This window comes from Camelina sativa, chromosome 16, assembly GCF_000633955.1.
Source record: "Camelina sativa cultivar DH55 chromosome 16, Cs, whole genome shotgun sequence".
Classification (NCBI taxonomy): Eukaryota; Viridiplantae; Streptophyta; class Magnoliopsida; order Brassicales; family Brassicaceae; genus Camelina; species Camelina sativa.
In genome coordinates this window covers 10,744,191-10,765,778 of record NC_025700.1, presented here as the reverse complement: position 1 = coordinate 10,765,778, position 21,588 = coordinate 10,744,191, and the positions used below count along the sequence as shown (strand labels likewise).

Sequence of the window (21,588 nt, the reverse complement as noted above, 5' to 3'; positions counted from 1 at the left end):
AAGATTGGACAGATCCAGATATCACAGAAGCTTGAGAAGATTTCGGATCTGTTTTCTCATCTTTATTTCTGGTGTTTTGCTGATCTCATTTCCACTAAAGGTAGATGGAAGGATCGGATCTCTCAATCGGTGGATCTTACAGTACGATATGGGGTCACACGGCTGTTTGGTTTTAATTTTCAGATTAAATTAGCTCTGATTGGTATGATTGATACGGTTGATTAGCGATCTCGTCTTCTGCGAGATAGGATTTGTTGGATACGCTATGTCTTTTTTGGAAACGTTTGGGTGTGGAATTTTCTGGAGGATGAGTATAAAAAGGTCTCTCTCGCAGAACAGAGATATCATCATTCACAATACTTCCTTCTCTCTTTTGGGGCTTGTTTCTTTTTCTATCTGCTTTCTTGGCTCTCTGTTTTTGTTTCATTACTCTTTGGGATGTCGCAGAGTGTGGTGTTGGGTTCGAGTGTGAGTGCGAAAGGAGTGACCTCCTCGGGGATGAAGCGTAAGGCCAAGGTTCCTTACTTTGACAATGCTGCGCTCATTGAGGGTTACTCAAAAACGGTGGTGGGGAGATGTATGAACCCACGGTCGTAGGATATGAAGTCGCTTATCCACATGTTTCCTCAGATATGGCAATTGGAAGGCAAATTTGTTGGTGCAGATCATAGGATGGGGAAGGTCCAATTCGATTTTGATGACGAATCCGACATCCTTGAAGTTCTTAAGATGACGCCCTTTCATTTTGACCATTGGATGGTTTCCATCGTCTATAACCTTTTGGGTCCGTGTCATGGGGGTACTGTTCCAGTTCTGGGTTGTTCCAACCTTCAGAAGTATTGGTGAAGCTTTGGGGTCGGTGTTGGAGGTGGATATCGATGGAGGGAGAGTTCAAGTGGTGATAAATGGCCTGAAACCTCTTCGGTTTGAGACTGAGGTTGAGTTCTTCAATGTTGAAGAAACGGTTGTATCACTCCGATACAAGCGGTTGTATAGTTTCTGTCAGAAGTGCTTTAGTTTGTGCCATGACGAAGACCATTGTCCACCAATGGAGGAGGCCTGCTCGATTCCGCTAGTCCTGCCTAAGGATGATGTTGAGCGAAGGTATCAAAGTTACAAGGGTGCAGTCATATCGCAGAGAGGTGCTGGCTCGGATAGGGGTGCCAAAGGAAGGTACAAAGGTAAGTCCGGTAGCGAAGGTACACTGTTGGATTGGAAGCGTTCCCTGGAGGGCAAGTCTACAAGGGGATCAACAAGTCGTACTGATTTTCCAGTGGGGGAACCAATGCCAAAACACCGTCGTTACCAAACATATGTCCAGTACAATGATCATCGGTATCTACGGGAGGTCGGTAAGGAGACCAAAGCTCAGGTGCAGCAGACGGTAGCAGAAGGGGTACCTGCGGCTGAGACTCCGGTGAGTGACCCCAAACCTGTTAAGGTGGTACACAAGGCTTTGTTTCAAGAGGATGCAGCTGAGGCTAGTGAGGGTGTTGCTCAAGCTGAGGAGGTGGGTGTCCCTTTGACAATTTCTGGGGAAGCAGTTGCGACTCCTATTACGGACCCGGAGGACCATGAAAATACTTTTGTGGTCCCTGGCTCAGAAGGAGGTAACTCTGCATCAGTTCAACATGAAGTCGCTTTGGAGGGAGACTCAAAGGAGGATACGGGGTTCAATGAGTCAGTTCAAGCCTTGGAGCAGGTTCCTGTGCCTCGGGAGGGTGTGGTTTCTGTTGAGGAGGGAGGTATCGATGTGCAGGTGAGTGACAATATTATGGAGGAGTCCCCAACTAGTGAGAATCAGGCCATTGCAACGGCTGCTACTGTCGTGGAGGCCGAACTACCTTTGGCTGTCGTTGTTGGACCTACTTTGATGGCAGAGAAGCCTCGCAAGGGGAAAGGTCTCATGCGGTTTCAAGGTATGTGTTCCAAGAAATTGAATGTTTATGTGCGTAATCCCCGCAAACGTTCGATCTTAAGGATCATGCTTTGTATGGGGATAATTTAGCACTCAAGACACAGGAAGTCCAGAAGGGTGCTGCTGGTGGAGCTAAACCACCTTTGCCGAAGACTTTCAAATGAAGATTTTGAGTTGGAACTGCTAGGGCTAGGCAATAAAGCTACTATTGGGTATCTCAGGGACTTGTGGGGGAAGCATCAGCCAGATTTCTTGTTTTTATCTGAAACTAGACAATCTTATTCTTTTTTAGAACCTTTTGTTGGTCATTTTGGTTATTCAGCTTTAAAAACAGTTGAACCTCTTGGTTGTAGTATTGGTTTGGTATTATTTTATAATAATAATAATAGTACTAATAAGGTTTCTATTTTATTTGAATCCAATCGAATAATTGATGTCGAAGTTGATTATAAAGGGAAGTTAATTTTTTTGTCATTTGTTTATGGGGACCCCGTTCCAAAGAACCGGGATTTGGTTTGGGAACGCTTAACCAGGATTGGTTTAGGTAGGGATCTACACTTATTTTTAATTGGGGATTCCAACGAAATAAAAGGCAATCATGAGAAGCGGGGTGGCAAATTACGCCATGCCTCCTCCTTTGTGCCCTTTAATACAATGGTTCGTCACTGTGGCCTATTGGAGTTTCCATCTTTGGGTGATAGTCTGTCATGGCGAGGATGGCGAGATAAAAAACCGATTCGATGTCGGCTAGACCGGGTTTTAGCAAATGAACAGTGGCATGATATGTTTACTGACTCGTTTACAGAGTATTTAACAATGATTGCATCGGATCATAAGCCGGTGTTGGCTGTGATTGCGGACAAGACCCAAAGAGGTCGACGGAGCTTTCGGTTTGATAGGCGTTGGCTGGATAAGGAGGGTTTCTTTGGTGCCATTGCTGAGGGGTGGAATGTGGGGTCAAACTTGCCAAACACCTCTTTAGTTGACAAAGTGGCCACTTGTTGTCGTTATATCTCTCAATGGAGGAACGCCCAAGTACCATTTGGACAGGAGACAATTGAGGATCTGAAATCAAAATTAGCGGCAGCCCAGGAGAATGATGCTACTTCGGTTGATGAGCTTGCGGAACTTACATGGCAGTTGAGGGAGGCATATCGGGATGAGGAGGTTTATTGGTATCAGATAATTAGGAGCAGGTGGATGCGACTGGGTGACCATAATACTAGTTATTTCCATGCTCAGACAAAACAACGTCGGGTTCGGAATCGGATAGTCGGCCTCCATGATCAGCATGGTATTTGGTCGACGGAGGACAATGAGGTCCAGAACATTGCAGTTTCCTATTTTCAAGACCTTTTTACTTCGTCGAATCCTTCGGAATCTGAGGAGACTCTTGGGGTAATTGACGCCTCTATTAGTCCAAGAAGTGCAGAAATTTTCTGAACTGAATTTGAGAAGCTTATAAAGTATGACAACTTGTTTATGTCAAGGGTTTTGAGGAAATGTGACAGTTATACAGGAGAATTTGATCAAGGACAGTAAAATTTGAGAAAATAAGGGACAGTAATCTCAATACAAAAAACACATCAGAGTTTTGTGTCTTTTTACCCTGAAGCATCAATATTTGGCATTGTTTGACTCCTCCATGATAAATCAGCTTTTTTCAATACCGGAAATCACTCTGTCACTGGGCTGTCTAGACACTGGATAAACAACATGCACTACACAATTCATTAAATGCAAATCTGCATTTTGCAGATATATTGTTTTTGGTTTTGAACCTCAAATGCATGCTGTGAATTATAACTTGACGGACACAAGTTTGCTTGGGTCTAAATACGCATATCTTCATGAATCTCAAAATATTTTTCTGTCTTGTTTAATGGTGTGCAATGATGTCTTCACTACCTCACAGTAACGATGTCATCAATCTTCAAAATCATCCTTACACATTCAGTTGCTAGAGTGATTGCACTGGTACTCACAAGTAGGGGCTGAACAACGTTTTCCTCCAAGATATTGGTTATTTATTCATTATCACAATATATTAAGTTAATACTATTAACTAAAACTTCCATAAGTCTGAATTCTATAGTCTTCTTAATGTATGAAGGGGAAAATGTGGTTTATTCATTATCATGTTTATGTGACTTCATTAACATAGCCTCTATGTTTCGAGTCATGGACGTTAGATTCATTTAGATTTTTTTTGTAACTCTGTTTCAGAACAGAGTTCCAATGCAAAATGTTTGGGACGATTCTTTTGCATAAGGCTTTGATGTTTTTATACTTGTGATTTCATAAAGCATTATTGTACCTTGCATGCTCTCACAGTCTCACATGCCACTTTTACAGTTTTACTGTATCAAAATGTAAATCAGTACACTAATACGAAATACGCACTAAAGAAACTAAACCAACATTATCGGCCTAACAAGTGTTGAATTTGGAAGAATGATATTTAACTACTTCATCCAGGTCGTCATAACAATCAGGATGTGAGGAAGAAAACACTAAAAAATCTGTTCACAATGGTGCAACAACACCTCCAAAGCATTGTTCTACTAACTCCTATAACGTTTTTGGCTTAAAGACTCAACACTTTTGGTATATACATCAATCCCTTTCCTACCCATTTTTCTACCATACTCGTATAAGGTTTTGAGTACTTATGACTCGAGACACTTTTTGTCTATACATCAATCCCAATCCTACACTGTTGAAAAAGCTTCTCTTAGCCTTCAGATTTCTGCCCAGACACAATCTCGTCTTGCTGCATAGCCTGCAATTCAAGTAGGTGGAGTTGAGAAACACACACACGCATAATAAAAGAAAAACACAAGCAAGTATTCACTCATAGGAGCTTACCTACGTTTTCAAAAAATAGAATCTCAGGTCGAATATGCAGTTCTCGGAATTTGCTGAGAACACCACCCCAGTCTCCAATAACCTGGACAGCCAACATACATAACTCAGTCATAGATCGAGTAACTTGCTTGTCTTTCACCATAAAAGTATAAGCTCTTTTACCTCTTTCTCAGAACGAAAATGTCTGACCCATCCATTGTTTTCATAAGCTACACAGTTGTATCCATCTCCATGCGAGCAAACCTGTATGTATGAACATTGGAGTTGTTTCTGGTAACAAAATCTTTCATGGGAAACCCAAATGGAACTGAACGAACTAGATAATTAGCCCTTACCATTGAGACAAGACGGTATTTAGTGCATTCACTGTCACCTTCGTATAGGTATATCGTTTTGATATCTATCTCAGTTGTCAGAACAGAAGTAGTATTGAATAACTCTCCTAGAGGCTCATTGTTCTCCCACTCAAGTGCTAAACAATACAAGAATAATTAAAAGGGTAAATCTAGTGCATTATTAAGCTAATGTGTAATGACCAATCTAACTTCAAAGCTTACCAATTGTGAAAACAGTAGGAAGTTTGTTTATCATACGTTGAACATAGTTTATTTTCCCACATCCTTCCTTATCACAAGGCATCTTAAGATCTATCCTGATGATCTGAAGGATCTTATCGAATGTAAGATTCTCGAATAATGCCTGTAATAAACAAAAACGCTTCTAGCCTCACTTTCAAATTACATAGGTTTCTTCTCATTTGCTTAAGAGATTGATTTAAGGACTTGCCTTGACTACTCTGAGGGAACCAGCATTGATGATCAGACCAAAAGAACGTTCAACTGGATATTCCATACCCATCTTGCATCTATTGCAAATCTTTTTCGACACTTCCTTCACTTCAAAGTGTGAATTCCAGCGCGGCAGATGCTCCAAGATGTTAAGAAACAGGTCACAAACACCATTTGCGTCCTGAAGAGTATATAATAATAGACAACAACAAATTAAAAAACATATGAATCTTGAGAAAGAAGTAATGAACAGGTTTTAAAAGATGAGAGAAGAGACCAGAGGATGAGCGAGACTGAGTTTTTTGAGAAGGAAGATACGAAGTATGTCTTGTGGATGAACAGATTCATCATCTGTGAGGTTGTGCTGTGCTTCTTTAACATAACTCATCAAAAAATCGCTTAAGAAAACGCTAATCTTCCAAAGAGACTGCAAAAAAAAATCACATTCTTGGAAACATGAATCAAAATTAAACAAGAGAGATTCAGGCGCTTGTTAAGTTTGTGCAAAATCAAACCTTGAGTATCATATCAAAAGCTGAAACAGAAGTGGCGTTTAGTTTCTTCTCTTCAGATTCTTCTGCGGCTGAGTCTCTGGATGAACACGAATTCTCAGAGAAAATTTAAGGGAGAAGCATAAATTAAAATTACTCGGAGAGGATGAGATTTTGACTGACTACTTACGAAGAATCATTTGCTACAAGTTTCTTCACGTCTGATGGATCCATCTCCATGATCTTGCTGGAATTGAAAACGAAACGTTCCGAGAAAACAAGAATTGAGCTTTTCTTTCTCAACTTTTCTCGAGAAAATGGGGTCAAGCAAGAGTGAAGGGAAGACGAAGAAAGGGATCTATATAAAGAAGAAGGAAGGGTCAGCAGAGTCAGTTGGGTTTTGTTCACGTGAGGGTCACGTGTTCTATTAAAATAATTGAGCGCGATAACTCTTCCCACAAGTGTGTATCGTCGTCGTCTCCCACGGTCAAGGTATTGAGAACTTTCGTCGAACACTTGGTATCCATTTCTTGCAGTAGAACACAAATTCTCACCAAAGAAAGGTTGCTTTTTTTGTATCGCCCCCACAATTTATATATATTGTCCATATTGCCCCATTATCCCGTTTCAGTTCAGTTTCGTCCTTCAATTGCAAATTAATGATCATCATTCATCAATCACTATAAAGTGAAGAGATCTCTTAATTTTTCGTTTATACAAAACTACATGTTGATTTCTACCACTACTAATTTATAATATCATTGGGATCATAATTTAAATAGAATACTTTTAAAAAATATTAATTTATCATCTTATACAATTTTGTCAATTTTTACATTAGCACGACTAAGAACAACAAAATTTATTATTTTGTCGTATTTATTAAGTTGTTGAATATCATTTTATAGAGGTTTTATTTGTACGTGCTGTATTGACCTAGTTTCAAATAATACTTTGAATTCCTATCAAAAAAATGTTTTGTTACACTAGCTTTTTTGTTAAATTGATTTTAAATAATGTTGTTATACAAAACTACTGAATTTTGAGCAACACTTGAATTTCATAGAATTAAGAAATTAATAAATTGAATAGAGTTCAGTATAACCTTGAAACAACCATACCCATTTTTGTTTAAAAATAATAAATCTATACTATTAAAAGAGAAGCATTTTTAATAAATAGACATAGAGTTAGAGATTTTCTATTGAATTTTTTACATAAGTAGTCATTATGTCTCTCCTATTGAATTTTCTGATTTCACAGCCACTGTAACGGATGAAATCAATGCCAGTTTAACAAGAGAATTTAGCGACAAAGAAATTCATGATGCAGTATGCCTGATTGGGGATGACAAGACACCAGGACCAGATGGACTAACAGCTAGGTTCTATAAAGAATGTTGGGACACAGTGGGAGATCATGTCATTGAAGAAGTCAAAACTTTTTTCAGAACTTCACTTATGAAACCAAGCATTAACCACACAAACATTTGTATGATCCCAAAGATAGATAACCCCATCACTCTTTCTGATTATCGTCCTATTGCCTTATGCAATGTTTTATACAAAATAGTATCAAAGTGCTTGGTACAACGGTTGAAACCTCATCTCAATGGCATCGTATCTGAAGCACAAGCTGCTTTTATACCAGGACGAATCATTCAAGACAATGTGATGATAGCTCATGAGTTGATGCACTCTCTCAAGGTTTGAAAAAGAGTTTCACAGACTTATATGGCGATTAAGACCGATGTTAGTAAGGCCTATGATAGAGTAGAGTGGAATTTTTTAGAAACTACCTTGAAGGTCTTTGGTTTTTGCGATCAATGGATAGGGTGGATAATGGTTGCAGTTAAATCAGTAAATTACTCTGTTTTAATCAATGGTGTACCTCATGGCAACATAACACCTGGAAGAGGGATACGTCAAGGTGATCCTCTATCACCCTACATCTTCATCATCTGTTCTGATATCTTAAGCCACTTGATAAATTCAAGAGCCAAAGACGGAGATATAAGAGGAATTAAAATCGGTATTGGAGTACCAAGCATCACCCATTTACAGTTTGCTGACGACTCACTCTTCTTTTGTCAAGCAAACAAACGAAATTGTCAAGCACTGAAGGATGTTTTCGATATTTATGAGTACTACTCTGGTCAGCAAATAAACAAATCAAAGTCGATTATATCGTTTGGATCTCGGGTTTATGGTATGACACAAGACCGATTGACGTCGATCCTAAATATACCAAATCATGGTGGAGGTGGTAAATATTTAGGTCTTCCAGGACAATTTGGTCGATAGAAAAAGGAAATGTTCACCTATATAATTGACTGAGTGAAGAATAGAACATCTCATTGGAGCTCAAGAACTTTATCACCTGCAGGAAAGGAAATAATGCCCAAATCAGTTGCAGTCTCGATGCCTATTTATGCGATGTCTTGTTTTAAGCTGCCAAAGGGTGTCACCTCAGATATTGAAACTTTATTAATGAACTTATGGTGGGAACAAAATTCACAACAACATGGGATTCCATGGATCTCATGGTCAAGGCTTAAATATCCTAAAAAGGAAGGTGGTCTAGGTTTCAAAGATATCGAAAAATTTAATGATGCTCTTCTAGCTAAGCAAGCCTGGAGACTGTTTCAATTTCCTAATTCTTTGTTTGCAAAAGTCATGAAAGCACGCTATTATCATGATGATACTCTATTGGATGCAAAAGAACGAAAGAACCAATCTTATGGCTGGTCTTCCTTACTGAATGGACTGAAGGTGATCAAAAAGGGTTCTCGATACATAGTTGGAGATGGCAAGTCAATACGTCTCAATACTGATAATGTGCTACCAGCTCATCCCTCTAAACCGATAACAACCACAAATGTACATCATCATAATAAAACATCGGATATTTTGATTCAAGAAATTGGGAGTTATCGTTCTTGGGACTTACACCAAGTTGAGACTATTCCGATAGTTGAAGATCAAGAAGATATCAAGAATTTATATCTATCACAGATTGGAGTACCAGACAGATTAATATGGCATTATACAAGTAGAGCTGAATATACTGTTAAATCGGGATATTGGCTGCTCACTCATGACCACCATGATGCTCACCCTTTCCCACCTATTCCTCATGGCTTGGTAGAGCTCAAAAATAAAATATGGAAACTCCAAATCTTACCAAAAATCAAGCACTTTCTATGGAGAGTATTATCTAAAGCTTTACCTACAACTACCCGGCTTCGAACCAGAGGAATGCATATTGATCCTCTTTGTCCAAGATGCAACCAGGAAGATGAATCAATCTTACATGCTTTATTCATGTGCCCTTTTGCAAAATTAGTATGGCAACTATCAGACATATCACCGCAACATACTAATCAAGTGCACACGGATATGAAGTCATCTATTGAAACACTCCTCAATTCAGCAACCCAACATAACAACCCACAAAAGTTTTATTTACCCTTTTGGCTCCTTTGGCATATATGGAAAGCAAGGAACACACAAGTTTTTGATAGCATTAGAGAAGATTCTTCAACCACACTTTTGAAAGCGGTTGCTGAAACAAAAGAATGGATAACAACTCTAAATCTGGACACACGGATTCCTCCAACAAGTTCTTCTACGAATTTATCAACTTGGACAAGACCAAGCTATCCAATGTTTAAATGTAATTTTGATGCAGCTTTTGATACACATAGACACTCTACTTTAGGTGGATGGATAATTAGAGACTATCAGGGAGAAGTTTTGGTTTGGGGAGCAACAGTTTTATCTAACTCTCAGTCGGCACTAGAAGCAGAGGCAAAGGCAAAGGCACTACTATCGGCTTTAAAACTAGCATGGATTCGAGGTTGTAAGTCGATGATCTTTGAAGGGGATTGTGAAAATTTGGTGAAAATTGTTAATGGTTATCAAAGGAATGCGTCCATTTCGAATGTGATTCAGGATATACATCTCTAGGGATCAAAATTTCATAACTTTGTTTGTAAATTTACAAGAAAGTCATGTAATGTAGTTGCCGATACTCTTGCAAAATTTGGATGTCAAAATACTGTTTTTTATGTTGAATTTGTAACAAAGCCTGTTTGGCTAATTGAACCACTTTGTAATAACTCTGGTTAAGTAATATAAACTTCTTCCAGTAAAAAAAAGACATAGAGTTAGAGATTATTACAATGAAATGCCACTCAAATAAGAATAAGGATATGTATAATCCTAGAAGCCAAACAGATATTACATGAGTTACATTTAATCAAAAAATCGGATCCAAACAGTACTTTATTCGGATCCTATATCTAAACAGAGTATTTCACCGAAACTATAATTTAGGAAACAAGAATTACAAAAATAAATTGATAAAACTATATTTATTTCTTTTATTAAAACATAAATAACTTTAATAGACTTTCTCAATTTAAAGAGTTTCCAAAAAGTGGTAGTCGAGATAACTAGATTTTAGGAAACAAGAATTAGAAAAATATAATTTGTTGACATAGTATTTATATAAAGAGATCTCAATCTTTTGAAAATATTATAAATATCATACAAAACCGTATTATTAGTGATTTGATTGATTAGTATTAGGAAATCTAATTAAATACTATTATGATTCTAACAAAAAAAATGGTAAAGATTTAATTACTTACTTAATTATGCAATATTATAAATTATACTAACGAATATACCCTATGAGAAACAATTAAATGATTTACTTGAATGTTTAATCTAATTTTTGGATAGTTTCAAATACTCCCGAAATTTTAGGAAATTTTGAATTATTGATTCACCAAAACTACTGATTAAAAGATATGTAATCAAGATATGGTGTTAATTCAACTTTTATTTGACGTAAGCAATTAATGTAATATGCAATTAAGAATTTATTTGTTGAGATTTTGATCCTTCAAACCCTAATTATCTTTGAGCTATATATATATATCTTCTTAAAATTGCACACACCACATAAATCGTTTATTAAAAAATATTTTCATCGGCCTGGGAAAAAATTAACGCTGCAGAGCTTGGGTATATTCGTTAGGAGTGTTCAAAGGTTTTAGAAAAGAAAATGGCAGATGATTATGAATATGTAACCAAGCTCCATAATTTTCTGTGGGCTGAGTCTTATTTTTATTGTACTGTAGGTTCACAACTTTGTTATTATGTATTTTTTTAGTAAGAAATTTATGAAAAGCACCTCATGTTTGTATTTTCAATTGAATTTAGTGATTTTACAAATCCGAGAAGTGATTTTCCATTTCAACTTTACAAATTACCATAAACACAAGGGATAAAGCAAAAACATATGGTTCAGGTATTTGAGAACTCAAGAGACACTTTTAGTTTTAGATTTGTTCATTCTAAATTTTGGGGGCTATATATGTCCCTCTGGAATAGGGAGAAGATGATGAGAGAAGGTTACTTTGGTTGGGCTTAAGTCTCTGACTCTCATGTCATTGTTTATGATTAAATGACGGTGTTTATTCTTTAGATATAGAAGAGAACAACATGTAATTGTATAGTAGATTTGTCTGCCCATCCACACAACATATAGCATAAGGTGTAGACATGTTTGTCCCATAATGGAAATGTTTCATAATACAGGTTATAAAACTAATTACAAATTGTAAATTCACATTATCTGCTTTATTTTCGTTGAATTTGTGTGTTATTTAAATTATGTCAATCAAATAAAACAAAAGAAAACGATGTTTACACATTTAAGAATTTTATAGTAGTTTTTTCTTTTAATTTCATGTATCATAAAAACATTTCTGTATTTGAATATCAAAAAAAAAATGATGACAAACTATTCCTGATAAAATAGAAGATGGGACAGGTTTGTAACATATTCAAAATCTCCATAGGCTTATTTATTTTAAATATAATGATTAGTTATAGTGGGTATAAGATAAAAACGTGTAATTTAAAAATTAAAAAAACATTATAATTTGAAAAATTGGGTAACGAGGTAAATGTCTAATTTAGGATGATTATTTCAAAATTTTTGAGTAGAATTAAATATTTTATAGAGTATTCCGTCATAATGTCTTACCCCATCTCTTAAAATATATCTTACCTATTAGAAAAAAATATTTATTGAAATGCCTTTTACCCACGGGGTTTAGAAATTCAAGCAAGCGAATGCATACATTACTCATATGGTTTCTTAAAGTGAGTTTTTTACGGGCCAAAAAATATTAAATTCGTTTCCTGCCAAACCTATCGAGATGGGTTTCAAAAGCGCTTTGGTAACACTTTAGGTCATTCGATCAAAAATTTTAAATTTTAGCGCTTTTTTCCGGTTTGATTGTTTACAGATTTGATAATAAATAATCTAATCGATCACTAATTCGGTTCTTATTTGATCCAGATCCACCATCACATCAATCTAAATTTCTTCGTGAAACTGCTATTATTTCAACCTAACATTCATAAAATGAATATAAACAACCAATCTTAGTTTCATTTATAAATGTTATACCCTCTAATTATATGTTACCTATGGAAAAGCAGTACTCACAACTATGGTGTATGTGACTGTTTTTACAATTTTTTTTTATATATAGACTGATTTGTCATATATTATTTTCAAATATATTATTTTATTACATTTTACAAACTAAAACAAACTAACATTTTCAAAAAAAAACTATATACAAACATATTTTATAAAATAATTTTTGGCACGTACATAATATATTTCAAACTTTATAGCAAGCTTAGTTTATGAAAACAACCCCGCACGTACGTGCGGGTATGAATCTAGTACAATATATAATTAAGCATCATATGCTACTTAATTAAACCAATCCAAACCACAACTCATCATTAACTAACAATAACCATTTTACACAGCGGAAACATACAAATAATACCAAACCAATATATCATTAAATACAATAACATTCCTAACCATTCTATCCATCAACCTAACATAACTCTAACCAAGGTTCCAACAACATAACCATACACAACCAACATCACACAAACGAGACCCTAGATCATCCCCATCGCCTTGATTCCACGATCACACTTTGCTTTTACATGCACCGCAAACACAAATAGAGATGCATGAGTATTTGATAAACACTCAATGAGACAATGCTCTCATCTATTGGGCTATATACACAAACAATTGAGATACCAATGTCAAACACAAACAACAAACAAGACAAACAAACCAGGAAACTGGAAGGGAGGTGTCGACTGACACCAGCCAAGTGTCGACCGACACTGGCATTGGTGTCGACCGACACTACCCTACAATACTATCCTACAATGTCGATCGATGCTGAACCTTGGTGTTGACCGACACCCTCTTTACATTTTCTATTTCTGAGGTTTTTGCTACCCCTGTTTATATATATATAATTCATAAAATTCAAAATTATAACATTATTTACTTATTTTAAGTTTAGTTTATTAATTATACAAAAAATAGAAAATGGATTAAAAAAATATACTGTAAATTATTAAATCTAAAAAATGTAAATACCCACTTCTGTATAAACATTTTTTTATTTATTCAAATTTTCCTACTTACTCCTTTTTCAGTTTGGAATAGAAATTAGTAGAGAGTCTCCAATTTAACATTTTTAACATTTAACATAATTTCATAATCATATTGGTATGAGAAAGACGTTAAGGTTCCTTATATCTAGACAGCTTTGGCATGAAGTTGTGCACTTTTAGAAGCTTCTTAAAATTAGTAGAGAGTCTCCATTTTGTGCCTAATAAGTTTTGGAAAGAGTCAGTGGAGATTTAAGGCAATCGATTCCAAATAAGGCAATTTGAGTCTTGGATGAATTTGTGTTTTATCATGTGTGGTTTGGTGCATCTATGGACATGTGGAAGATCATCTTGAAGAAGTGTATATGATCTTTCTTTGAATTTGATGTCCATATCACTAAGACAAAACACCTACCAAAGAAACTAAACCGTCATTATCCTGGTACAAGATCAGTGAAATTGAATAGAACAAAGTGAGTGTCCATATCGACCCTGTTTATGTCTAGATGGGATAATTGTCTAAACCTAACAAATGGGATAAAGAAAGCTTCTGTTACCACTTACCGGCCAATGCATCAAACTGAGTAGTGTTACAAGTGTTGAATTTGGAAGAATGATATATCTAGCTATTTGTATTCAATGATCATAAACAATCAGTATGTTGAATTTGGGCAAAAACAAAAAACAGACAAGTCTGTTCACAGTTGTGAGTTGTCTGACAACACCAAAACATTGTTCTACGTACTCCTATAAAGGCTTTGACTTAGACTCAGAACACACTGTATATACATCAATCCCTTTCCTGCACCATTGGAAGCCACTCACTTAATCATCAGATCCCAGCGCGGAAAACTTCTAGTCCCCGTCTTGCCTAGTCTGCAATTCAAGTAGGTGGAGTTGAGAACACACACACATAATAAAAGAACAAAAAGAAGAAGCAAGTATTCACTCAAAGGAGCTTACGTTTTCAAAAAATAGAATCTCAGGTCGAATATACAGTTCTCGGAATTTGTTGAGAACACCATCCCAGTCTCCAATAACCTAGACAGCCAACATACATCACTCAGTCACAGATCGAGTAACTTGCTTGTCTTTCACCATAAAAGTCTAAGCTCTTTTCCTCTTTCTCAGAACGAAAATGTCTGACCCATCCATTGTTTTCATAAGCTACACAGTTGTATCCATCTCCATGCGAGCAAACCTGTAATATTACCTCTATCTCAGAACAGTCATGTCTGACCCATGTATTATTTTCATAAGCTATACAGTTGTATAGATATTTCATGCGATAAAACCTGAATATTAATATTTGGAGTTGTTTCTAGTAACATAGAAAACTTAAATGGAACTGAAACAAATAAGATACTTGGCCTTTACCATTGAGACGAGACGGTATTTGGTGTATGGACTGTCACCTTCGTATTTGTATATCTTACGAATATCTATCTTAGTCGCCAGGACAGAAATTGTATCGAATATCTCTTTTCCAGTCTCATTGTTCTCCCACTCAAGTGCTAAAAACAATATGAGAAAGCATGCTCAAAAAAACTACTGCATTTTGTTGTTAATGCTACTAACCATAGCTTATCATATATAGGCTTACCAATTGTGAAAACAGATGGAAGTTTATTTATCATATGTTGAACATAGTTTCGTTTCCCACATCCTCCTTTTTCACAAAGCATCTTTGCGTTGAGCCTGATGATCTTAAGGGTAGTTGCAAATGTATAAATCACAAGTGCAGACTGTGATTACCCAAAAACGTTTCTAGCATCAATCTCATGTAAGACTTGACTCTCTTTCAGTACAAAAAAACAAAATGAAAAAAATGACTTGCCTTGAATACTCTGAGTGAATTAGCATTGATGATCAGACCAAAAGAACATTCACCAGAATACGCCCTATCTGGCTTGCATCTAACGCAATTCGTTTTCGCCACTTCGTTCACTTTGAAGTACGAATTCCAGCGAGGTAGAAGCTCCAAGATGTTTAGAAACAGCTTAGAAACACCGTTTGCTTCCTGAAGAGTATAGTAAACAACAAGAACATATGAAGCTTGATAAAAACGTAATTAACAACACAGATAAGACACAGGTTTAAAGATGAGAGCAGAGACCAGAGGATGAGTAGTGAGACTGAAATTTTCGAGTAGGAAGATACGAAGTATGTCTTGTGGAAGAACAGATTCATCATGTTTCAGGTTGTGTTGTGCTTCTTGAACATAATTCCTCAAAAAATTGCTTAAGAAAACACTAATCTTCCACATAGACTGCACAAATCACATTCTTAAAAACATAAATGAAAGAAACAATATCGATAAAAAATAGATTCAGGCTAGTTACGTTCTGCAAAAATAAACCTTGAGTATCATGTTAAGAGCTGAAACAGAAGTGGCGTTCTGTAACTTCTCTTCAGATTCCTCTGTGTTTGAGTCTAAGAGATCTCTGAATGATAGATAAGCATAATTAAAGCATACTCTAGAGGAAAAGGTTTAATTAGAGGATGAGATTTGACTACTTACGGTTCTAATTTTTGGTCAATATCTTCGAATTTCCTTACTTCTTGAACCTCTGATGGATTCATCTCCATGTTCTGGCTGGGACTCATCTTTCTGGATTTTCCCAGATCTCTCTGCCCGGACAGAACCTGGTCCCTCTGTCGAGCCTGCGATTCATGTAGGTGGAACTGGGAACACACACATAAGCAAAGGTAAAAACATAAGCATGTATGCAGTCCAAGGAGCTTACGTACGCTCTCAAAAAACAGAATCTCGGGTCGAATATCGTGCGTTAGGAAACTGTTGACAACACTCTTCCAGTCTCCTATAACCTGGATAAGTAACATACCCTCACTCAGGTACAGACGTCACAGATATCAAGAGTAACTTGCTTGTCTTTTACAAAATTGTCTAAAAGCTTTTACCTCTTTCTCAGAACCAAAATATCTGACCCATCTATAGTTTTCATAAGCTATACAGTTGTATTGATCTCCATGCGAGCAAACCTACATATTAACATTAGATTTGTTTCTGGTACTTCAATATATAGTAAACTTAATGGAAGTAAAACAAATTTTAGATACTTGGCCCCTTACCATTGAGACCAGACGGTATTTGGTGTATAAGCTGTCACATTTGTATCTGTATATGGCACTAATACATATCTCAGTTTCTATAACAGTAGCCGTACTGTATATATCGATGCTAGTCTCATTGTTCTCCCACTGAAGTGCTAAAAAAAACACAAGAAAACATGCTCAAAACTAGTGCATTTTCTTGTTAATAATACTAACCAACTAACTCCATAGCTATCATATATAAGCTTACCAATTGTGAAAACAGTTGGGAGATTGTTTATCATACGTTGAACATAGTTTCGTTTCCCACATCCTTCCTTGTCGCAAAGCATCTTTACGTTGAGCCTGATGATCTTAAGGGTAGTCTCAAATGCTTTAATCACGAATACAGACTGTGATTACCCAAAAAAAGTTTCTAGCATCAGTCTCATGAAAGAAGTGACTCTGTTTCACTTTCAGTACTTAAAACATACGGTAGAAAATGACTTGCGTACGCGGTAAACCCTGATTGAATCAGCATTGACGATGATGCGATAAGAACGTTGACGAGAATACGCCATATTCATCTTGCATCTAATGCAAATGGTTGTGGCCACTTCATCAACTTCAAAGTGTGAATAACAGCGAGGAAGAAGCTCCAAGATGTTTAGAAATATCGTTTGCTTCCTGAAGAGTATAGTAAACAACAAGAACATATGAAGCTTGAGAAAGAAGTAATTAACAGCACACATAAGTCACAAAAGGTTTCAAAAGATGAGAGCAGAGACCAGGGAATGAGTGAGACTGAGATCGTTGAGTAGGAAAGTACGAAGTATCTCCTTTGGAGGAGCAGATTCAACACAATCCAACCAATAAGCGTTAAAGAAAAACCTAATCTTCCAAAGAGACTGCACAAAATCACATTCATAAAACCATAAATCAAATAAACAATATCTATAATAATAGATTCAGGCGCTTGTTAAGTTGTGCAAAATTAAAACCTCGAGTATCATATCAAGAGCGGATACAGAAGTGGCGTTGAGTTTATTCTCTTCATCAGAATCCTCTGTGTTTGAGGCTGAGAGATCTCTGAATGATAGATAAGCACTTAGCAAGGAGACGAAGAGAAGAACTAAGTCATAAAGAACTAACTCTGGAGGATGAGATTTGACTACTTACTGATCAGGTTTCTTCACTTCTTGAACCGCTGATGGATCCATCTTCTTGAAAGCAAAACTATCAGATTACACGAAGAAACACAAGCTGCTTGACGCCGTTACAGAGCTGTTGTGTAATCTACCTCTGCCAATCATCAACCCCTTTGTAAGATCCTGAATTTCACAGCCATAAGAGTCAAACCACAACCCACATTTTATTTCTGCAGTCAATGAACTCGCACTTAGTAGATGAAACTTGAATTGAGGGATATATAAAACATCAGTAAGCAAAAGCTTATCGTTGAGTCTTATATTTCCTAAACCATGTATTCTTACACCAACACCATTAGCAAGTTTTACTGTTGTATCTTGAATAGGTGTCATATGCTGAAACAGGTTCTTATCATTTGTGACATGATGTGTAGCACCAGTGTCAATAACCCAAGAATTCATTTTTTCTATATTGTCAGACAAAGAATAAAAATATGATTGATTCTCTGTAGACAATGTGCAGAATATGGAAGGAAAGAATGTACCAGTCATTTGGCAAGCCATAGGATTCAGACCCGAAGAACCAGGAGAAGTTATCTCAGTAATAGTTGCAGTCGAGGAGTTAGTATGAGCATGTCCTGCAGATTGTTGAGGCTGCAGCTTTGAGTTGAGATAAGATACCAAGTACTGTAACTGTTCAGGACTGAGTGCTTTTTCCCTGTCATATTCTGATCCAGATTCAGTAAGAGCAAGATTGGCTGCCGCTGGTGCATTAAACCTTTGATTAGAGTTCTGTCTCTGATTCTTTGGTTTCCAACCCGGAGGAAATCCATGAATTTTGTAGCAGACATCAATAGTGTGTCCGTTTAAACCACAATGTGCACAAGTGGTTTGAGGTTTCTGAAATCCCTTTGGTTGATATGCATTCACTTGTGCTTTGACTTGGAAAGCAGACGGGTTAGGCTTTGTACTGATACGTTGCCGTTGAGACTCATCAGACTCCAACATGTTGTACATATCAGAAAGACTAGGCCGTGGCTTCATATTCAATATTTGTCCTCTGATATTAGTGAAATCATCATTGAGTCCCATAAGAAACTGAGTGATGCGTGTGGTCTCATAATCATCTAATAGCTTCATAACTTGTGAGCACCGACATCCACCATTTTCCATCAGATTCTTAGTACAAGCCAAACGCTCCCAGAGAGTAACCTTCTTGGTGTAATATTCAGATAATGACATATTTCCCTGACGCAAAGAGCTTATCTCTTGCTCAAGGTTATAGATCTGAGGGAGATTACTCTTATGAAACCGTCTATGAAGATCTTCCCAAATTCCAGCAGCATCTTGAAAATAGAGAATGCTATCATAGATTTGTTTAGAGACTACATTCAGCATCCAAGCCTTCACCATACTATTGCAACGAATCCAGATTTTGTGCAAAGGATCAGATTCATGAGGTCGAGGAAGAGATCCATCAACGAAACTAATCTTATTCTTTGCTTCTAGACTAGTTCTCATAGTGATTATCCATGTATTATAGTTATCTCCAGTAAGAATCTCGGTTACGATCGACATATCGGGATGATCTCCAGATTGTCAGTAATATGGATTGTGATGGCTGTCGATCGAATCGGAATCTGGAGAAAGACGAGTCACGAAAGTGTTGACTGGAGCTGATTGCTCGATGCGAGAAGCAGAGCGATGAACAATCGGTGAATCTTCACCAGAATCCTGAGAAATTGCTCGATTCCTGAGTTGCTTGGTTCCTTTCTTCGCCATGACGATGATGATCGACAGCGATAAGGTTAACACTACAAGCTTAAGTGAAATGAGCAAAGAGAGATCAGGTTTTGAAAATTTTTTTCTTCCGGAAAATGAGATTTTCTCGAGAAACTTTGTAACAAACTTTGAATGAGAAAAAATTTAATGATGAACTCAAGACACAGTTGAAATCTCATTTCAAGTTGCGGGACTTGGGAGCAGCAAAATATTTCCTTGGCTTGGATATATCTCGGTCTAGTGCAGGTATTTCTATTTGCCAAAGGAAATATGCACTTGATTTGCTGGATGGTGCAGGTTTATTGGCTTGTAAACCGTCTACAATACCAATGGAGCCAAATCAAAAGATGTCGAAAGAAGATGGTGAATCGATAGATAATCCGGAGACTTATCGAAGTATTATTGGGAAGCTCATCTATCTGACTCTTACAAGACCAGACATTTGCTTTTCAGTGAATAAGTTGGCACAATACACTACTGAACCTCGTACAACTCATTACCAAGCTGTTACTAAATTGCTCCACTACATCAAAGGAACAGTTGGATAGGGCTTGTTTTATTCTTCAAACCCGAGTATGGAACTCAAAGCTTTTGCTGATGCAGACTTCAGTGGTTGTCCTGACACATGCAGGTCTGTCTCTGGTTATTGTGTCTTTCTTGGGGACTCTCTTATCTCATGGAAATCGAAGAAACAAGACGTTGTATCTCGGTCTTCAGCAGAGTCAGAATACATAGCTATGGCTTTAGCGGTTTGTGAGATTCTCTGGATTCGCAGTCTTATGGAAGATCTTCAGCTTCCTACTCCATCTCCCACTGCATTTTACTGTGATAATGAAGCTGCTATTCATATAGGTAACAATCCAGTGTTTCATGAAAGGACGAAACACATTGAAAGGGATTGCCACACAGTGCGTGATAGAGTTACCGATGGTACTCTTAAGCTTCTTCATGTTCGCTCTGATTGTCAGATTGCAGATATCCTAACCAAAGCAATGCAACCAGGACCGTTTCGGAATCTTGTGAGTAAGCTTGGCATTTCAAACATTTTCATGCCAGCTTAAGGGGGACTATCAGATTACACGAAGAAACACAAGCTGCTTGACGCCGTTACAGAGCTGTTGCAGGGACTAAATGCAGAGTGTTACATAGGATTCTGTTAGACGTTAGTTTGTAACGTTACCGTTAATTATCTAGCTTATATAAACTCTTGTATAGTCTTTTGTTAATCTAATGAGAAAATCATAATCTTTTGTTAAATCTAATAAAAACGTTCTGTAGTTACCTCTATAGAGAGAAACAACAATGGAGCTTTTCTTTCTGAATTTTCCCGAGAAAGAAAGAGAAAAATGTGGGAAGCGTCGACGAGAAGAATTAAGAAGAAGAAGAAGAAGAAAGTGAAAACTCTTCTTCCCATAAAGGTCAACAGAGTCAGTTGGGTTTTGTTCACGTGAGGGTCACGTGTTCTATTAAGAATTGTGCGTGAAAACTCTTCCCACGAGTGTATCGTCGTCTCCTACGGTATTGCGAACTTTTGTCGAACACTTGGTGGGCAGTGCACTATCTTAAACTTGAGTTTTTTTTTTTTTTTATTAATTTATTAGAAACTTCGGAACCGGTACAACTTAACCGGTAGAGTCAGCAAAACTCAAAAACATTTGAACCACTTTCCTTTCTACGAATCTCTCAAAAGCCAAAAACTCAAAAGATATAAACCAATTTCGATCATTCCACGTCCATCTCTGATCCAAAACATGAAGAATCGCTCCCGAATTCGAAAACTTACTCGATTTTTTTTGGGGGTTTATATTGTTGAGTGTTTACAACAAAAGCAGTCCACGCGAGAAATGCTCACAAGGTGTTCGACACAATTCCTCAATCAGGTGATTTAATTTCCAAGCCTTGTCACGTGATAAAGTGTGAGTCTTCGATTTCGATACATAAAACAATCGATTTTCCCGCGTATAGTCACTTTGTTTTCTCTCTCACACAATTAGAAGCAAAAAAAAAAAAAAAAAAAAAAAA

The 21,588-nt window shown here is 36.9% G+C and overlaps 5 protein-coding genes across 8 annotated transcripts; 1 reads left to right on the top strand and 4 right to left on the bottom strand.

The window, feature by feature from the left end:
• LOC104753556 lies at positions 2,573 to 3,361 on the top strand. Its single transcript, XM_010475791.1, has one exon. It carries the CDS (start codon positions 2,573 to 2,575, stop codon positions 3,359 to 3,361), a length of 789 nt encoding a protein of 262 aa, XP_010474093.1.
• On the bottom strand, positions 4,353 to 6,419 carry LOC104750321. 4 transcript variants are annotated; one of them, XM_010472110.2, is made up of 9 exons: positions 6,256 to 6,419; positions 6,090 to 6,165; positions 5,852 to 6,001; positions 5,573 to 5,755; positions 5,344 to 5,485; positions 5,122 to 5,258; positions 4,949 to 5,029; positions 4,787 to 4,868; positions 4,353 to 4,700 (listed from the first exon to the last, which is right to left on the bottom strand). In XM_010472110.2, exons 1-9 carry the CDS (start codon positions 6,303 to 6,305, stop codon positions 4,660 to 4,662), a joined length of 942 nt encoding a protein of 313 aa, XP_010470412.1. In that variant the 5' UTR covers positions 6,306 to 6,419; the 3' UTR covers positions 4,353 to 4,659. The 4 variants fall into 4 exon arrangements, with proteins under 4 accessions (XP_010470412.1, XP_010470414.1, XP_010470411.1 ...); XM_010472112.2 differs by having other exon boundaries at positions 4,353 to 4,691; XM_010472109.2 differs by having other exon boundaries at positions 4,791 to 4,868.
• LOC104750320 lies at positions 14,362 to 16,311 on the bottom strand. The gene is made up of 9 exons (XM_010472108.2): positions 16,104 to 16,311; positions 15,942 to 16,026; positions 15,699 to 15,851; positions 15,420 to 15,602; positions 15,186 to 15,327; positions 14,949 to 15,096; positions 14,796 to 14,877; positions 14,546 to 14,623; positions 14,362 to 14,458 (listed from the first exon to the last, which is right to left on the bottom strand). Exons 1-9 carry the CDS (start codon positions 16,187 to 16,189, stop codon positions 14,438 to 14,440), a joined length of 978 nt encoding a protein of 325 aa, XP_010470410.1. The 5' UTR covers positions 16,190 to 16,311; the 3' UTR covers positions 14,362 to 14,437.
• On the bottom strand, positions 16,254 to 17,483 carry LOC109129480. Its single transcript, XM_019237744.1, has 7 exons — positions 17,425 to 17,483; positions 17,152 to 17,323; positions 16,908 to 17,049; positions 16,676 to 16,812; positions 16,505 to 16,585; positions 16,300 to 16,411; positions 16,254 to 16,267 (listed from the first exon to the last, which is right to left on the bottom strand). The coding sequence occupies exons 2-7, from the start codon at positions 17,221 to 17,223 to the stop codon at positions 16,254 to 16,256; spliced, it is 558 nt and encodes a 185-aa protein (XP_019093289.1). The 5' UTR covers positions 17,224 to 17,323; positions 17,425 to 17,483.
• Positions 17,881 to 19,362, bottom strand: LOC109129479. Its single transcript, XM_019237743.1, has 3 exons — positions 18,330 to 19,362; positions 18,130 to 18,251; positions 17,881 to 17,967 (listed from the first exon to the last, which is right to left on the bottom strand). Exons 1-3 carry the CDS (start codon positions 19,360 to 19,362, stop codon positions 17,881 to 17,883), a joined length of 1,242 nt encoding a protein of 413 aa, XP_019093288.1.